Source organism: Equus asinus, chromosome 8 (genome assembly GCF_041296235.1).
Source record: "Equus asinus isolate D_3611 breed Donkey chromosome 8, EquAss-T2T_v2, whole genome shotgun sequence".
Taxonomy (NCBI): Eukaryota; Metazoa; Chordata; class Mammalia; order Perissodactyla; family Equidae; genus Equus; species Equus asinus.
The window spans coordinates 46,700,082-46,719,947 of NC_091797.1; the positions used below are offsets into that span (position 1 = coordinate 46,700,082).

Sequence of the window (19,866 nt, forward strand, 5' to 3'; positions counted from 1 at the left end):
AAAATAAAAGAGAGATGCAGTTTACATAAATATTGATAATATAATAGGAATATGTCATACTTATGAAAAATGTTGTATGAGAGATTCAGACAAAATGATGTAGAATTTCTGAGGAGAGAATTATATCCAGCTGAGTGAAGGCTAAGTGAGAAACGAGGTTAGAGTTTGATAGGATGGGACCAGCTCAAATACGAGCTCCCCTATCCAAGATGCGTGGACTTCATCTGAGGGCAGTGGCAGCCTTGGAAGGTGTTTGCATAGGGGAGCTCCCAGGTTTGGGTCTGTGCTTCCAGAAGACAAATTCAGGAGCAGGTGATGAGGGAGGAAGGATGCTGCAGGCAGAAATACCTGGTCGTTCATGCTAGGTGCAGCTCATGTGAGGGTTTGTGAGCCCCCGGACCTGGGCTGTGGGGTGTGTAAAGGAGGGGACAGATGAAGCAATTCTGAGGAGGGAGAAGCTGTGGGACTGCATCATTGTCTGGATGTAGGAGTCACGATGTGTCTTGTGGTCCATTTTCCTTGCTACTGCTTTGAAAAAAAATGCAGGTGATTTATGCATAGCTTTTTAGCTATGCCACTTTGTGATTTTTTTTTTTTTTAGTGATATATTCTAGAGCTTAAAATATGCATCTTTAACTTATTTTACTTTACCTTCAAATAATATTTTACCAGATCATGAACCACAAAGAACTTTACAACAGTACAATTCCATCTATACTTGTACTTTTTGTGTTCTTGTTAAATATTTTGCTTCTACATAGGTTATAAACTTAATGAATCATTCTTATTATTTTTGCTTTCAAATAGTCTTTAAGATTAAAAAAAATTTTTTTTGAAGTCTTTAAAATTACCCCCATATTTCCCTCTGGTGTCTTTCATTCTTTTGTGAAGATCCAGGTTTCCCTCTTGTATTATTTCCCTTCAGTCTGAAGAACTGCTTGTACAATTTTTTGGTAGTGTGGGTCTGCTCACAAAATTCTCTTGGCTTTTGTTTGTCTGAAAAATAGTTTTATTTCTCTTCCTCCTTTGAAAGGTGTTTTGTAAGGGTGTAGAATTCCAGGTTGACATTTTTTTCTTTCAGCTCTTTAAAGATATTCTTCCATTGTGTTCTGGCTTACATTGTTTCTGAAGAGAGGTCAGTCATCATTCTTGTTGTTATTCCTCTGAATTTTGTTGTTACATGCTGTCAAGTTGGCTGCAACTCCTGGGAACCGTATAAGAGAGTGATGTCCCCAATGTTTTGTTCTCAAATAGCCCTACTCAGCTTCTCCAGACTCATGCCTGTGGCTTCTTTTATGGAGTCAATCCATCTCATATTTGATCTTCCTCTTTTCCTTCTGCCTTCTTCTTTTCCCAGCATTATTGTCTTTTCCAAAGAATCCTGCCTTCCCATTCTGTCCCCAGATTAGGATAGCTTTAGTTTTATCATTTTTGCCTCCAGCAATAGTTCAGGCTTAATTTGCTCTGGACTCACTTGTTCGTCTTTCTGGCAGTCCAGGGCATCTGTAGAGCTCTCCTCCAACACCATATTTCAAATGAATCAATTTTTGTTGTCAGTCTTCCTCACTGTCCAGGTTTTGCACCGTGTGTAGTAATTGGGAATGCGAGGGTGTGGATAATCTTGGCATTAGTCTTTAATAACACTTCCTTATACTTGATCTTTCCTAATTCTTTCATTGCTGCCCTTCTGAGTCTCAGTCTCCTCTTGATTTCCTGGCTATAGTCTCCATTTAAATTGATGACTGGACCAAAGTAAACAAAAACTTTAACAATTTCATTGTCTTTATTGTCAACGTTAAAGTTGTGTAGTTCTCCTGTATCCATGATTTTTGTCTTTTTGATGTTCAAATGCGGTCCTGCTTTGGCGCTTCCATCAGAAATTGTTTCAAGTTATTGCTGCTTTCTGTCAGTAAGATGGTGTCACCTGCATGTCTTAGGTTGTTGATATTTTTTCTACCAATTTTCACTCCTTCTTCATCTGACTCTAGCTTACTTTTTCGGGTGATATGATCTGCATACAGATTAAATAGATAGGGAGATAAAATGCACCCTTCTCTGACACCTTTGCCTATAGGAAACCATCTTTCTCTCCATACTCCATCCTGACAGTGGCTTCTTGTCCACAATACAGATTGTGCATCAGGACAATGAAGTACTGAGGCACCCCCGTTTCTTTCAGAGCAACCAATAGCTTTTCATGATCCATACAAAGCCTTTGCTGTAGTCTATAAAACATAGACTGACCTTCTGAAATTCTTTGGAGCTCTCCAGTAGCCAATGAATAATCACAATTAGATCTCACGTGCCTCTCCCTTTTCGAAATCCAGCTTGGACATTGGGCATTTCTTGCTGCATGTAAGGTAAAGGCCTTTGCTGCAGCACCTTGAGCATCACTTTGCACGTGAAATTAGAGTAATGGTCCTGTAGTACTGGACTCCTTGACATCTCCTCTCTTGGGAATGGGATATCTATCAAGCGTTTCCAGTCTGTAGGCCATTGTTTTGTTTTCCATATTTGTTGGCATATTCTTGTTAGGATTTTGATTGATTCAGTCTTTGTGGCTTAAAATAATTCTGTTGATATCCCATCTACCACTGGTGACTTATTTCTCCTCACTACTTTCAGGGCAGCTTTCACTTCATTTTCTAAAATTACATGTTCTTGGGGCTGGCCACTGGTACGGTGGTTAAGTTCATGTGCTCGGCCTCAGTGGCCCAGGGTTCACCAGTTTGGATCCAAGGCGCAGACCTACATACCACTTATTAAGCTATGCTGTGGCGGACATCCCACATATAAAATAGAGGAAGATGGGCATGGATATTAGCTCAGAACCAATTTTCCTCAGCAAAAATTCTCCCCCAGAAAACAGAGAAGAGGAATGGCAGTGGATGTTAGCTCAGAGCTAACCTTCCTCCAAAAAAAAAAAAAAAATTGCATAAGATTCCCATGAGTTCTTCTTTATGGGAATCTTCTTTAAAGGAATCTCTTATTCTTTTGTCTCTTCTGTATAGATCTTCAGTATACTGTTTCCATTTTCCCTTTATTTTTTCCTGATCAGATAGTGTGCTGCCCTGTTGGTCATTCAACATTCCTGATCTAAGTTTAAATTCCCTTTTATTTCTTCAATCTTCTGGAAGAGATCTTTTGTTCTTCCTTTTTCTTGTTCTCTCTCTTTGCATTGGCCATTATAGTGGTTCTCTTTCTCTCTATGTGATAGTCAGAAAACTGTCTTCAGGATTCTAATCCTACTTATTTGTCGCCTTTTACTTTTGCTTCTTGCCTGTCCTTAACAATTTTTAGTGTTTCTTCTGTCATTCATCGTGATTTTTCTTTTCTTTTTACTTCAGGCATTGTCTTTCACATTCTTCCTTAATAATATTTCTGATTTCAGTCCATAGGTCTTCTGGTTCTTGGTCAATTAAGTTTAACAGTGCAAATCTGTTTTTTATGTGGATTTTAAATTTGTTGGGAATGTTGTTTACATTATATTTTGGCACTACAATTCTTTTAGAGACTTTCTTCAGCTTTAGTCTGATATTTGATATTTATAGTTTAATAGTTCATGGTCAGTACCACAATCAGCTCCTGGTCTTGTTTTGGCAGAGTGAATACAACTTCTCCATCACCTGCTTCCAATTACATAGTCTATTTGATTTCTATATTGGCCCTTTAGTGATGTCCTTGTATAGCCATCTGTTCAGTTGCTTGAAACATGTATTTGTGATGGACAGATTTTTGGCTTCACAGAAATCTGTGAGCCAGTTTCCTGCTTCATTTCTGACCCCTACTCCAAATTTTCCAACGAAATTTGATTCCACTTTATTTCCTACCTTTGCATTCCAGTCACCTGTAATTATCAGCATGTCTTATTTTGGTGTATGATCAATTTCTTCTTGGATACTTGTATAAAAGCTTTCAATTTCATATTCTTCAGCATCTGTAGCTGGAGCATAGACTTGGATGATAGTTACGTTTATAAGTTTTTCCAGAAGTCTGATTGATCTTACTTGATCAGACCTTGCATTAGAGCCCCTAACTGCCTGTGCTACATCTTGCCTCCATCTTAGAACCACTCCATTTCTTCTGAGTTTGTCATTTCCAGAGTGGAACACTTTGTAGTTGTCTGACTGCCCCATTTCAGTTCACTTTAGTTCACTAACACCAAGCACTACAATATTTAAATGTTCCATTTCTTGCCTTACAATTTCCAGTTTACCTTGGTTCATGATTCTCATGTTTCATGTTGCCATTCTGTGTGTGGTACAGCATTGGAGTTTCCTTTTGCCTATTGCGCTTTAGCTGGGAGACATCCTTTTGGCTTAGTCTAGTTGTGTCATTAGCATCAGCGCTAATTTAAATTCAGTGCCTCTGAATTTTATGTGTATATTTTCTCTGATTCTGGTTTAACTATAATGTGACTAGGTCTGGTTCTTTTTGTATTTTTCCTGATTGGGGTTTACTGAAATTTTTGAATCTGTGAATTAATGCCTTTCATCAGTTTTGGCCATGTTCTCTATAAATACTTCTTCTAGACTATTCTCTTTTTCCTTTCCTTGCCTCCAATTACACACATGTTAGGTCATTTGTTTTACATGTCTCTTATGCTATGACCAGTTTTTATGTTTTTGTGTTTCACTTTGGATGATCTTTGTCTTGAAGTTGACTCATTCTTTCTTCTTTTGTGTCTAATCTGCTGTTAAGCCCATGAAATGAATTCCTCATTTCAGTTACTCTTTTTTAGTTCTAGAATTTTCATTTTGTTCTTTTTTAGAGTTTCAATTTCTTGGCTAAAATTCCTTATCTTTCATCTATTTTGTCCACCTTTTCTGTTAAGTTCTTTAATGTCTTTATAATCCCTGTTTAAAAATCCCCTTTTGCCAATTTCAACATCATAATCATTTGTGAGTTTGACTTTATTCTTTCTCTTGATAACGGGTTGTATGGTCCTTTTTATTTACATGTTTTTTTGTAGTTTTTATTGTATGCTGGTCGTTTTGTGTGAAATTTTGTATAAAATTTGTAGAAATTGAAAGTAGATCGTGTTTATCCTTAGAAAAAACACACCCCTTCCTCTGTCGACCTGGTAGGGTAAAGGGCTGACCTCTCTATAATCCATTGTTGAGCTGCAGCTTTAGTTAGTTTCAGTCTACCAGTGGTTTCAAACATTGAGTCTGTGAAATCAGGACTTGCTGTCTCTCCAGCAGGGCTTTGGATTTAATATTGGTTGAGATTCTAGAGATCCCTCTCTACTTTTCGTCTGACTGTTTGCACTGGAGATCTCTCTTTCTCTGCCAGCTGCACCTCCATCTTTCTATACCATGGGTTTTCTTTCTCAGCTCTTTTTCCCTGCTCCTAGCTTTTGTTACACTTCTCTGTGCTTAAAGAAGTTCCCACAGGGAAGAACTGATGGGCAGTGTAGACTTGCTCTACATCTGGGTTCTCTCTGTCATGCTACCCTACTCATTGGCTGGCTTCTGTGGAAGGTTGCTCCTCTGCTTGCTGTGCCCCTGGGGATGAAAGCAGCTGTAGATTTTTTTCTTGTTTAGAAAGGGTTCATCCCTCTCTATAATTTAGTTCATTTAGACTTCTTTGCCTCCTAAGCTCTATGATGCATTTTTTAAAGACTATGTTTTTTAGCTTGTCTCTCAGTTTTTGTTGTCACTTTGGAAACAGTAGTCTCCTACAAACTTCTACCTCCCAAACAGAAGTGAAACTACCTCTTAGTTTACTTCATAATGGAAAAAGAAAACCTTAAATATTCAACGATGGAAAAACAGTCTTAATGACACAAACACAGCATATGCATTTTGTTTATCAAATTTTGTACCAATTATCAGAATTTATTTCCTTAGATATGAAAAAGTGGGAGATGGTGACAGTAAACCTATGTGATTTTTATGTCTGAGAATATCTATTTAATAATAAGATTAGGGTATGGCAAAACTCATAATTATTATGATTCAAAGTAACACCATCAATAGAAATTCAAGGAGAGGGTGAGTCAACAATTCTATTGAAAAGTTTGGTCATTGTCCTCACTTCTTGTTACATAGCCTTTCCTTTTTATATTTCTATTTCATTTGGTGTATCTCCAGGATAAATGGCTTCATTCCATGAAGTTTAGGAGATGTTCCCAGCATGAAATACCCTCTGATAGAGGCACTTTCCAATGTTCAATTATGGTACATCCGGTCAATATGGGACATGTTTGTGGATTGTGCTGTCACTATGCATTAGGCATCTTAGCTAGTGTCTCTTCTATCTAAAAAATAGTAATATTGAAAAAGAAATTGAGGATTATTTTAAAAAGCTCTTTAGAACAATCTCCAGTTTGGATGCATCTGCTATATTGATTCCAGGGTAAGTTATTTTCCACTCTGGTGTCTTTTTAAAAATTTGTATCCTTTTCTCATTTATCAAAAGTGGTGAAAATTGATTAAACATTTTTAAAAAGATTTTGCTTTCCTTTTTGATGCTGTGGGCTATCTTTACAAAGTAGTAACAAAGTTTCCTCAAAGATTACCTCAAAGATTATCATTACTCACTTTTTCTTAAATCCATACAGTAAGGAAAATAGAATTGGAGCCTCTTTGTGTAGATTGGCCTACATTCTGCATGAAAATGACTTCAGTATATTTTTTTCCCCTAAATGATTAAATCTGTCTTATGAACAATCTCAAAAATCTAATAGACTTTTAAAAGCTGGCCCAGTGGGACAATGGTTCTGTTAAATTCGCATGCTCTGCTTCGGCAGCCCGGGGTTTGCTGGTTGGGATCCCAGGTGTGGACATGGCACTGCTTGGCAAGCTATGCTGTGGTAGGCATCCCACATGTAAAGTAGAGGAAGATGGGCATGGATGTTAGCTGATGGCCAGTCTTCCTCAGCAAAAAGAGGATTGGCAGCAGATGTTAGCTCAGGGCTAATCTTCCTCAAAAAAAAAAATCAGATAGACTTTTAAAGATTGTTTTTATGCATGATTTAAAATTGAGTTTTTAAATTGTATAGTGAGTACTTACAAGAGGTCTATGGTCGTTAGATTTTTGTGTTGGTGTCTGTTTAACAGCGTCATTTCCTGAGGTCCTTAGACTGAGTTTGGTTTTCTTGGCCTAGGGTTTCAAGAGGTGGTGAGTGCTGAGATTTGAGGGAGATGGATTCTCTGAAGCATTCAGCCTAACAGCCCCAGGGAGTGGTATTGCCACTTCATTAATTAGTTCATGGAGCATCCCTTTGGGCTAGTTTAGCAGGATTATCCTTATTTTTATAGATCAAGAAAATGAGGTGTGATACATTGAATTGGCGATCAGTCCTGGAGTTCAAAATTTTAGACCTTTAGACAGTTACTCAGTTTGTAGACCTTGACCTTATTATTCCAAATATATGTTTTCAACACAATAATTTTAGTTTCATTGAATTTATTTTTTAACAAATAGATTCATATTTTTGAATCATGTGGGTTTTAACTTGAATTTTACCCAGCTGTCATATTGTCCTACTATGTGCATGTGAAATTTGTCAACTTGCGTTAAATTGCATACTTAGATTTATCAGGTTCATGTGAAGCATTGTTTGTTTTGTGTGGCCTTCTGTGACATAAACACTCTAAATGAGGTTCCAGAGACTGAGTGATATGTTGGAAAGCACATTTGATCTGTATCCATAGACTTGCACTGGAGTCCTGGCTCACCCCATTCTAGCAGAGTAAACGTGGTTAAGTCACTTTACCCACCTTTGACTTTGGAAATATGTAAAAAAAAATATTAGCCAAATATTTAGTCAGTTTATCTATCTACTTGTCTATCTATCAGTTTCTATTCAGAGAATGACTCCTCTGTCTGGCTCACCAGGCTAACTTACCTTTCAAAATGCAAATAAACTGGGCTTTACAAGACAATGTTGAACCCAGTGCAGAATCAAGGCAAGAGGTCCGCCATATGCAAGTCCTGCTCTTGCTTAATGGTGGTTTCCCCACCAACTCACAAAGCCAACCAGGAGTATTAGTTCTACTGGGTTCAAAATGAAAGTTTGAGTTTTGCATTGGTACCTTTTCACTTGATTTGGTTCCAGAGTCACAGATTATACAACTACTGCTGGTCAGCCCGCTTACCAATAAGAGCCATTCCTGGTACACAGAGGTCTGAGTGGGAGGACCTCATCCTCCATCCCTGGTGTCCATCCGTCCATATCGAGGTATATTGATACTTCACATTGTTCTCATATTTCAAATATTATTCATTTTCAAAGGGCAAGGGGAAGTGTATGGGATGCTAAGACAATTTACAAATGTTAAGAACACCTTCTAATTTATTATTATGTTTCCCATTATCTAAAGCCATAAATGTCTCTAAATTAGCAGCACGTGACAACACTTCATTCCTGATAAGGGTTCTGGAAAAGCTCTCCTTATATGCAGTTGATTTGGCTTAATTGTATGTGTGTGTGTGATTTAAGTTATTATTTAAAACAGCAATTAGAAAAATGTATTTTAAATCAAAAATTCTAATTGTTTCCAAAAAGTTCTAATTGTTTTATACAATGATCTTACGTTTTTTTCAATTCAGATATATTACTTGGATTATTCAGATTCTTTTATTAGTATATCTGAAAACAGATTAATTTATTATTTTAACTATAATGACAAAAAAATATATCTAAGACTAATCTTCAATTCTGCTGGTTAGTTATGAACATTTGGGGAATATTTTTATCATTATGAATGAGGAAAACAACTTATTCAAGACAGATGGTTTGATTTTATTCAAGCAACAACTTATAGATTCAGAATAAGGATATATAATTCTTTAAAAAATCATGTGTATTTATGAATTTCTGTATAATTATCGATATGTATGCTCTAAAGAAAAGTGGCATCTTTTAACCAACTCAGCAAGAGTTTTAAAGTAATTTGGTTATATAACTTATTCACTTTCACCTTTAATTCAACAATCCAGTAAGATGTTAAACAATCAAGGGCGATAGGCAAGATATTTGGAAAATAACTACTAAGTATGAAGTATGTGTTCAGTATGTTACTAGTTAATACTGCGAGTAACTAAAATGTAACAGCAGGGACAAAAAATTAAAAACCAAATAAATAAAATGTACAATATGTCAGATGTTGGTAAGTGCTGTGGAAAAAAAAAAATAAAGCAGGAAGGGCAACAGAGCCCCAGGGATGCTGCAGCAGCTTTAAGTTGAGTGGTCAGGGGGCAGTGTCGCTATGTTGAAGAGGGAGGAGGATTTCAAGAGGAAGATGCTGTTAACACAGGCGCGGAGTCAGAAGGGCTTGTCCTTCACACAGGCAACGACTCACTTGTAGGTAAACATGCTGAGCCTTGAGAGTAAGCAGATCTGCTGGGAGATGGGTTTGTAGTCATCCAAGGGTGTTGTAAACCACAACCCTGGCCTCAAAACTGCATTCCTGGTGAATCGAATCTCTTTTCTTATGCTATAGTATGCTCCGAATGAATCGGGGGACTCTTGGGATCCATCAGGAACAAGCTTGCAATACAGTCACTAAACTAAAAATATTGCTTATCCTTTATTTCAGCAAATGCTCAGTTCTGCTAATTTATTCTACAGGTATACTTAGATATTTATGCAAATAAATATTTACAAGAAAATCAATCATGGCATTATTTGCAATAGCAGAGTTTTAGAAACTATCGAAAGGATCATCATTAAGGGATAGGTTAATTAAACTATGGCATGTTCATAGAGTGGAATATACACAGCTATGATAAAGAAGGAAGCAACCCTTGCTGTAACACAGTATGGAACAATCTCCATGATAAACTGTTAAATGAAAAAAGCAGGGTGCAGAAGAATGGGTCTAGCAGGTTATCCCTTGTGTTTAAAAATTACATGCACATAATAGCTACGTAAGATAATATGCACGTGTATGTATAGACTTCATGGAATATCTACATAAGACGATATGCACGTGTATGTATAGACTTCATGGAATATCTACATAAGACGATATTCATGTGTATGTATAGACTTTGTGGAATATCTACATAAGATAATATGCACGTGTACGTATAGACTTCATGGAATATCTACATAAGACGATATGCATGTGTATGTATAGACTTTGTGGAATATCTACATAAGATGATATGCACGTGTGTGTATAGACTTCATGGAATATCTACATAAGATGATATGCACGTGTACGTATAGACTTCATGGAATATCTACATAAGATGATATGCACGTGTATGTATAGACTTCATGGAATATCTACATAAGATGATATGCACGTGTACGTATAGACTTCATGGAATATCTACATAAGATAATATGCACGTGTGTGTATAGACTTCATGGAATATCTACATAAGACGATATGCATGTGTATGTATAGACTTTGTGGAATATCTACATAAGATGATATGCACGTGTGTGTATAGACTTCATGGAATATCTACATAAGATGATATGCACGTGTACGTATAGACTTCATGGAATATCTACATAAGATGATATGCACGTGTACGTATAGACTTCATGGAATATCTACATAAGATAATATGCACGTGTGTGTATAGACTTCATGGAATATCTACATAAGATGATATGCACGTGTATGTATAGACTTCATGGAATATCTACATAAGATGATATGCACGTGTATGTATAGACTTCATGGAATATCTACATAAGATGATATGCACGTGTATGTATAGACTTCATGGAATATCTACATAAGATGATATGCACGTGTATGTATAGACTTCATGGAATATCTACATAAGATAATATGCACACGTATGTATAGACTGCATGGAAAATCTACATAAGATGATATGCACGTGTGTGTATAGACTGCATGGAAAATCTACATAAGATAATATGCACACGTATGTATAGACTGCATGGAAAATCTACATAAGATAATATGCACGTGTGTGTATAGACTTCATGGAATATCTACATAAGACGATATGCACGTGTGTGTATAGACTGTATGGAATATCTACATAAGACGATATGCACGTGTGTGTATAGACTTCATGGAATATCTACATAAGATAATATGCACGTGTGTGTATAGACTTCGTGGAATATCTACATAAGATAATATGCACATGTGTGTATAGACTTCGTGGAATATCTACATAAGATAATATGCACACGTATGTATAGACTGCATGGAAAATCTACATAAGATAATATGCACACGTATGTATAGGCTGTATAGAATATCTACACAAGATAACATGCACCTGTGTGAATAGACTGTCTGTGAATGAATGTTGCTGACTCTGGTTGCAACTTGGTGGTTGGGAACAGGAGTGGGAAGGACTCTTCCTTTTCACTGTATGCCCCATTTTACCACTTGAATTTTGTTCAGGTGCATACATTACCTGTTAAATGTTTTTACTGTAAATGTTCGTTTAGGGTCAAAAATCTCTGGGTTTAAAATGTAAAAAAATTAATATGATAGAATTAAAATTTTTCTTTTTCTCCCCAAATCCCCCCAGTACATAGTTATATATTTTAGTTGTGGGTCCTTCTAGTTGGGGCATGTGGGCTGCCGCCTCAACATGGCCTGAGGAGGGGTGCCATTTCCGTGCCCAGGATCCAAACCAGCGAAACCCTGGGACACCGAAGTGGAGCGCGTGAACTTCACGACTCGGCCACGAGGCCGGCCCCTAGAATTAAAAATTTTTATTCTAAGTTAGGGTATCTTTTAATTAAATGTCAATAAATATTTATTGTGCAACGAGCAGGTGTTGCAAGCACCATTTTAGGCACTGGAGAGTCACAAAGAATTCATACTCCTTGTTCCTCTCAAAATGGCGTAATTTGACAGAGGAGAGAGTCCCATAAATTATTTAGGGTTAATATTTGATCTCTAAAATAACTGTCAAAGTGCATAGTGAATAGTTAGAGGTTCATAGATATGGATTCACTAAAAATTGTGCTCCTTATTATGTGTTATTTTAGGCAAATTAATTAAGCTCCAGTTTCATTGGTAAAATGAGGTTAAGTAATAGTACTTCAGCGCGTTGTTTCGATGATTAAATGATATATAGTGCATGTCAGTTATTTAGTACAGTGCTTGCAATTAAATATAGCACAATAAGTTTTGGCCATTTTTATTAATCAGTTCCCTTTGCTTCTAAGTTTCCCTTTCAAATCAGGAAGAAAAATAACCTCTGAAAACAGAAGTGCTATCATCAACTCTATAATAGCAGTAGCAGTTTGAGACAGAAGGTGAAAGAAGGATGAGCAGGGAAGGACTGGTGACTGGGTTGGGTCTTGATTGGCAAATGAAATTTCAGCAGGTGGGGAACTGGGGAGGACGTTTTAGTGGAGGGGGCGAGATGAGTAAAGGCCTGGAAGTGGATGCAGGGTGTGTTTTGGGAATGCAGAGGTGTAGACTAGTTAGATTAAAGGGCACAATGAGGCTTCTGTGTGGAAGGAGTGTTGGTAGATGAGGGGACCAAGTAAGCAGTGGTTGGTCATGGAGGTTCTTGTAGGTCATGCTTAAGAGTTGAACTTTATCTTTCAGTGGTGTGGGTGGAAACCAGATAGCCGAAGACTTAAGAGAGGATAGGGTGGAAGGAAGTAGGAATATAAATGACGAAGAGGAGAGATAGCGACGGGACAGTGCTTGACAGGCCCAGAGGGTCAAAGGAGAAATTGAAGACACAAGATGGGGGTGGAGGGTCCTAGATAATTAATGGAACAAGTAGAGGCAGCAGGGGATAAAATTAAGATGGGTGTTAGCTTTGTAAAGGGATAAGGATCCTTCTTCTGAGATAGGCAGAAAAGGAGAAAAATGGAGAAGATGTAGATGAGGTGGGCTGTGGAGGGAAGGGGGTCGAAGGGCTTCGTTCCCTTGGCCTCTATTTTCTTGAAGTTTGAGAGGAAATGATCTGCTGAGGGCGAGTGTGCCTGGAGTGAGATTTTAGAGTCTAGGATAGGAGGTAAGGATTTGGACCATCCACTGTAGGAAGTGTAAGAAATCCTTGACTTGAGAGGAGGAGTTGGCTGGCTGATGCCAAAGACCTCTCTCAGGTGAAGGCGCCCCGTGGGCCGTGTGGTTCTCACTAACAGGAGCCTGGAACCTGGAAACAAAAGGACAAGGAAAGATAACTAGACCCATCCAGGTTCCAGGAGCTCGGGATCGACGGTGCTGGTGTGGATGCGGCTGATGGGTAGGGGAAAACGAAGTTGAGAAAAAGTCAAGGGCGTTAGTCTTGGAGAATGGGATGGGGTGAAGGGCCCAGTGGGGGCCTGGATTCAGAGAGCAGGTGAAATGAGAGTGGATGAGGAGAGATGACAAAACATGGTATGCTGTAGCTGAAGGGGGAGGGCGCTTCAGAGTTCAAGATTTTATAGGATTATTTTATTTTTGTTTTACAGAAAGCATTGTTTTAAAGAGTTGCCTTCAAATTCTCATAATAGCTCAACAATTTCCGTTGTTGGCACAGATCCTGAGCAGGATGCCCAGGGCTTGAGGGGAGTTTTTCTTGAGAGCCTGACGAAGGCCACATAATAATATCCGTAGAGGATGAGCCCAGTGTTTATCTAAGGGGAAAAAAGCAAGGTTTTAACAAACACAACGGGTCTCAGCCACTTCCCTGGAAACCTATAGTTTTCCTCATGGAAAAAAACAAAACTAACATAGCTCAGTGATTTTATTTCTTTGCTTTTAAAGGTCAAACCAGTCATCCACAGCAGGATCAATGTGTCCGCTCGCTTTAGAAAACCGCTGCAGGAACCCTGCACTATCTTGTAAGTTGGGGGCCTGGCTTGGCGGCTTCCCTTTGGTCTGGGATTCATTTTGTGTGTTTTAAAGGCATAACTGTTTCAAATGGTTGGGCTCACTGGCTTAGCTTTTCTTCCAGCTTGATTGCAAATGGAGACCTCGTAAGCCCAGCTTCTCGCCTCCTCATCCCTAGAAAAGCCCTGAATCAGTGGGATCGTGTGCTACAAATGGTTACGGAAAAAATAACTCTGAGGAGTGGGGCTGTCCACAGGTATGTCGAAGTAATCTTCTTTGAAAGATGTGGATGGGTTTTGGAACTGTTGAGGGTATTCCCAGGAGTCTCTGGGGTCACTAGTCCCTCGGTTTGAATTTTGGCTCTCCAGTTAGGCTCCAATGCCTCAGTTTCTTTATCTGTAAAATAGGTATATAGTACTACTTACCCTATAGAGTTGTTTTAAGGAATGAGGTAATCCATATAAAGAGCTTCAAACAGTCCTGGGCACACAGTAGCCCATCAACAAATATTAACCATTTTTATTCTTTCCGTTTAGAGAAAATAGGTGAGTGTCAACGTTGTTTTAGTTGAGAAGAACTGTTTTTGAGTGAGCCAGCTCCTGGGCTCTTAATTCGTTGTCCTTCCTTTAGGAGGCATTTATGATTATTTGGTATTGTGAACTATTTACCCGGGGAAAGAAATCAGACATCAGGAGGTGTTATTAGATTTAAGGAGGAGGCAGAGTAGACAGGATAATTAAGCGGGGTTGCCTAAATTGAGAAATCAAAAGCATTTTTCTCAAGCTCTGAAATTTAAGTGAAGATTAAAATCATGGCTTTTAATTGTGAAGCCTATGAAATGATACTGTGTTGGAAGCTGACATTTTTTCTTTTTTTTTAGGTGAGAGGGTTACAAATAATATATACAAGTACACAGCATATTAAGAATATATAGAGGCTGGCTCAGTGGTGTAGTGGTTAAGTTTGTGTGCTCTGCTTCTGTGGCATGGGGTTTGTGGGTTTGGATCCCTGGCACGGACCTACATACTGCTCATCAAGCCATGTGGTGACATCCCATGTACAAAAAAAATAGAGGAAGATTGGTACAGATGTTAGCTCAGGAACAATCCTCCTCAAGCAAAAAGAGGAAGATTAGCGACAAATGTTAGCTGGGGGCCAATCTTGCTCACCAAAAAAACACACACACACACACACACACATACACACGATATATGACATTCAAATATTTGAAATCCATCAAAAGTTTTTTGGTAGTTCTCCTTGAATCCTGTCTTCACCCCAGTCTCTCTAACATTCTCTACAGGTGGTGTACACTCCTGCTTTCAAGTTCTTATGCCTATTTTCATATTTTTATATCTCTCTATAGACATATATGATAAAATAAGTTTTCAATTGATTGCATATTATGTCTTTCAGTTAGATGTGTATACAGATTAATGTATTTTCACATATATTAATATATATAGTTTCACAGCCATTGAGATTTTAAATATAATTAGGTAGATATAAATATATATTTAACATATAAACATATAAATATAATTGAAAGTAATACTTCATATGTGGTAAAAAAAAATTCAGACAGGACAAAAGATATGGATAAAAACTATTTCTTCCACCTCAGACTTCTGAGTCCCTCCAGTACTTTTCTGCATTATTCCAGAAATATTCTATGCATATGGAAGCACGTATATCTTTTATTTCTTAAAAACACAAGTGGGAGCACACATACACAAACGAATAAATATATAAATAAACCCTGCTTTTTTTCCTGTAACAACAAATCTTGGAGATTTTCATATCAGCACAAGTAGCTCTATCTTCTTCTTCTTATTTTTTTGCTGAGGAAGATTTGCCCTTAATAAAGGTCCATGCCAATCTTCCTCTATTTTGTATGTGGGTCACTGCCACAGCATGGCTGCTGACAAGTGGTGTAGGTCTGTGCCTGGGAACCAAACCTGGGCTGCTGAAGCAGAGCACGCCGAACTTAATCACAAGGCCATGGGGCCGGCCCTTCTATCTTCTTATTTTTAATGACTACAAAATATTCCATTTTATGGGCAGGCCCTAGTCTGTTTTAAGAGTCTCCTCTTGATGGAAATTTAGGTCACTTCCAATCTTTTGCTATTATATATAAGTCACTTCCAATCTTTTGCTATTAAATATACATGTCTGTATTTAAGCAGAGTTTATCAAGAGACTAATGTCTAGAAGCCAGATTGCTGTGTCTAGTGGTAAATGCTTAAATTTTGATAGAAACTGCCAACCATCTTCTGGAGTTTGTACTAATTTGCACTCTCACCAAAAGTGCACGAGAGGGCCTGTTTTGCATACTCTCATTTATACTGTAAAACTAACAAACATTTTGTCTTTTCATTCATGTTGGGTAAAAATAGTATTTCATTGTTTCTTGATTTTTATTTATTTAATGTACGACAGCAACGTCTATTGATTGTTTCTTGTGTGCAAGGCATTGTTTCAAGTGCTTTACATTTTAACTTAGTCAACTCAGCAATCCTATGAGGTAATTAGTGTTATTATTCTCTTTTAGTAGACATGAGAATGAGACACAGAAGGGGGAAGTTACTTGCCCAAGATTACGCAGATAGGGGTAGCAGAGCTGGAATTCAAGCCTAGTTATTGGACAGTCTGGCTCCAAAGCCTGTGCTCTTGACTACTAAGCTATTCTCTAAATAAATGTCACATATTTGTCTTCCATTAAAAATAAACTATCTGTCATGGCCTTTACACATTTATCTTATTGATTTATAGTCACTCTTTACATATTAGGGAAAGTGGCCCTTTCTCATGTGAGTTTTAAACATTTCCAGTTTGTATTTTTGATACTTTTCATGTTTCTTTTTGCATACAGATATGTTGAATTTTGATGCAGTTGAATTTTCAATCTTTCTTTATGATCAAGTTTTATGACTAGTTTAGGTCTTCCTCACTCCAAGATTACAAAAATATTCTTATATGTTTTCATCTTGTACTTTTTAATTTCATTTAAATCTTGGATCCTTATGGATTTTATTTTTTTAATTTTTATTTATTTATTTTTAAAGATTTTATTTTATCCTTTTTCTCCCCAAAGCCACCTGGTACATAGTTGTATATTCTTAGTTGTGGCTCCTTCTAGTTGTGGCATGTGGGATGCCACCTCAGCATGGCTTGATGAGCAGTGCCATGTCTGCACCCAGGATCTGAACTGGTGAAACCCTGGGTTGCTGAAGTGGAGCGCACGAACTTAACCACTTGGCCATGGGGCCGGACCCTGGATTTTATTTTTGTGTTAGGAGTGAAGGCGGATCTCATTAGTTATACATTGACTTCTTTTAGATATATAGTTTTGTCTTTTGACATATACATAAATGTAAAACCATTCGATAAGTGATATAAAGCGCACAGAGATATATACACACAATTGCATGCCCAGATACACCTATTTATACATGTCTTGATAGAAACAAATTCATACGCAGAAATAAAATATATGCAAATACAAGTACCAAAATGAAAATATAGTTATGTGTCCCCTGAACATTTCAATACTGGAGAAACTTGATTCTTAAAGTAATGCCAGATACAAGTGAGGTTTGGTTGCTCCTCACTTGGGACACACCCACTTTCCCTTAATAGAACATTAATAAGTCTTATGGTTGGGTCCACCCTACATGTCAGGATATTTATATATCAAAAACATCCAATAAAAATTGGCTCAACTCCCTATTTATGTTTCCTGTGTTTTGTAGCAAAGGAATAAAGCAGGTTAACAAGAGTCCTGTAAAAGAAGGCTAAAATCATGGGCTAGAATTTACTCAGTATCCTTTACCTACCTGCAGAGGAAACCAGTCAAATCTTGGCTGTTTCCAGATCCACAGCTATCCTATCTTTTAATTTCTAGCTATAAAAATTAACTACTGATTTTGATCTCCCTATTTTGAGGGAAAATGAAAGACGAAGAATGTATGGGTCTATGCTGGTGGCATTCGACCAGGGGCACTTTTGCCCCTGGGGGACATTTAGCAGTGTCCAAGTTACTTTTGGTAGTCACAAGTGAGGATAGGGGCAGCAACTACTACCATCTAGTGGGTAGAGGCCACGGGTACTGTTTACACCCTACAGTTCACGGGACAGCCCCCTCACCTCTCCAACAAAGAATTATCGGATCCAAAATGTCAATAGTGCCACTGTTCAGAAACTCCAGTCTAGGTCAGGGAAGGAAAACCAGAAATCTGGGTGAAGGGTCGATGTTTAGACTTGTAGAGAGAGAAGTACAACGTCATAAAGAAAGAGACTTTAGCATCTTTATAATAACTCAACACGGAGACATTTCAGAGGTTTTGTTGGCTATTTCCATTGTATTTCATGGCTCCATGTGATATGCCTATTTACATGATCAGTAAACAAGCTGACAGGTCAATGCATTTTTTTTCTTTGTTAATGTCACTAACCTTTATTGCATAATATAAGAAGTCTGAGAACTTTTTTGATGATTATCTTGAAATCCTTCCAGTTACTAACTCTTGTTTATAACCTTCAGAAATATGCATTGTCTTTCTGATGTAGTTTTCTAATAATCTGTTTTTTCCTGTTCTTTAAGAAAATTCTGTGGACATGTTAAATCGTCTAGTAAAGTGATCACTGTTCTTTTAATAAGTAACATATTAATTGTAGTTTGCAGAAGCAGTTTTACAGTCAAGGGAGGTTCTTGTGAAATCCCTTGATTCTGGGAAGACCAGGGAGAGAAAAAAAGAAAGAGGCATGAATGCTATGCGGTTCTGCATCATTAATGCTGGCAATGGGTTCCTTCACCTCCTGCCCTCCCACCTCTTGTTTTCTGACCCAGTTATGTGTGTTTGGTTGTAATATTTTGGCTGAGGGCTGCTCCCGCACAGAATGCAGGAAGAGGCTTGTCAACCTGACAAATGCATTAAGGAAATAAATTTAAAAAGTGCTCACAAAAAATATAAATAGAACAATCCAACTTCAAAGGAAGCTGAGCTTTATTTAAAGCACCACATTCTGTACAGGTTAATTCTTTCCCTCTGAAATCTTAATATGGCAGCAATAGGGGATCCTTATCTTAGATTGTCAGGTTTATGGGATGAAACCCTGTACAGCTAGATAGTAACTGTATCTGCATTATAACATTGGTATTTAGTTGAATCTAGTGACTTTGAGGTGTTTATAATTCAATGATTTAGAATAATAACCAATGAGCCAAGTGAAGAACAGAATGTTGTCATTTACTTTGTAATTTTAAGCAGTTTTTTTAATGCCTGTTAGAATTTTAACTGTTGATATTCATATTTTGGCAGACTTTATACTTTAGAAGGAAAACTGGTTGAGAGTGGGGCAGAGTTGGAGAATGGGCAGTTTTATGTGGCCGTCGGCAGAGATAAGTTTAAGAAATTGCCTTACGGTGAATTACTTTTTGACAAGTCAACAATGAGAAGGTCTTATGGGTAAGTTTTCATCCTCATTCACCTCTCATATTTTAGTTATCACTTGAAAAAGCATTGATTCTTTTGCTGACCACTGGTATATTTTATACAATCCTGTTTATCAGTTAGAATGGAAAGCGTGTATGTATATATATTAATCTTTGTGTTCTGTTTTTTTGCCATAATTGGAGATTAAGAGCTATTGCACAAAAATTTAATTTTTGGAAATCTGTGAAAGACTATAGAGTACTTTTTACCATTCCCTTATGATAAATATGAAGATTTATTATTATGAAGATGTAGGACAATGAGCTTCTATACAGCATACATCATTAGGAGTTTTAATAATGTCTTAGCTGTTTAGCTAGACCAAATGATTTTTCAGTTGGTACATATAGAAACATCTAAAGATATTAAAAAACCATGATATTTCATACCCATTTTAATAATAACTGTAAAATATAGAAGCAGTATAATTCCACTTGTACAAATAAGTAGAGTGGCTGGGTGTATAGTTAATACATGTGAAAGTTTGAAGATTACACTTTTAATTACACAGAACGCACTGGGAACCTTTTTTTCTCTCTGAAATGTCATATATTTGTGAAGGGTGCCTTATTTCAGCCCAGTAGATGGACTGCAGAGGCACGCATGAAGAGCCCTGGGCCCAGCAGATGCAG

General features: G+C 37.5%; 1 protein-coding gene across 2 annotated transcripts in view; it reads left to right on the forward strand.

The window, feature by feature from the left end:
- Positions 1-19,866, forward strand: part of DCDC2 (doublecortin domain containing 2) — a 176,236-nt gene that overhangs the window by 41,839 nt on the left and 114,531 nt on the right. For both annotated transcript variants that reach the window (XM_014827496.3, XM_070515567.1), the window contains exons 4-6: positions 13,674-13,750; positions 13,864-13,995; positions 19,061-19,207. In XM_014827496.3, coding sequence (XP_014682982.1) covers positions 13,674-13,750; positions 13,864-13,995; positions 19,061-19,207 — 356 coding nt within the window. The remainder of the gene's footprint in view (positions 1-13,673; positions 13,751-13,863; positions 13,996-19,060; positions 19,208-19,866) is intronic.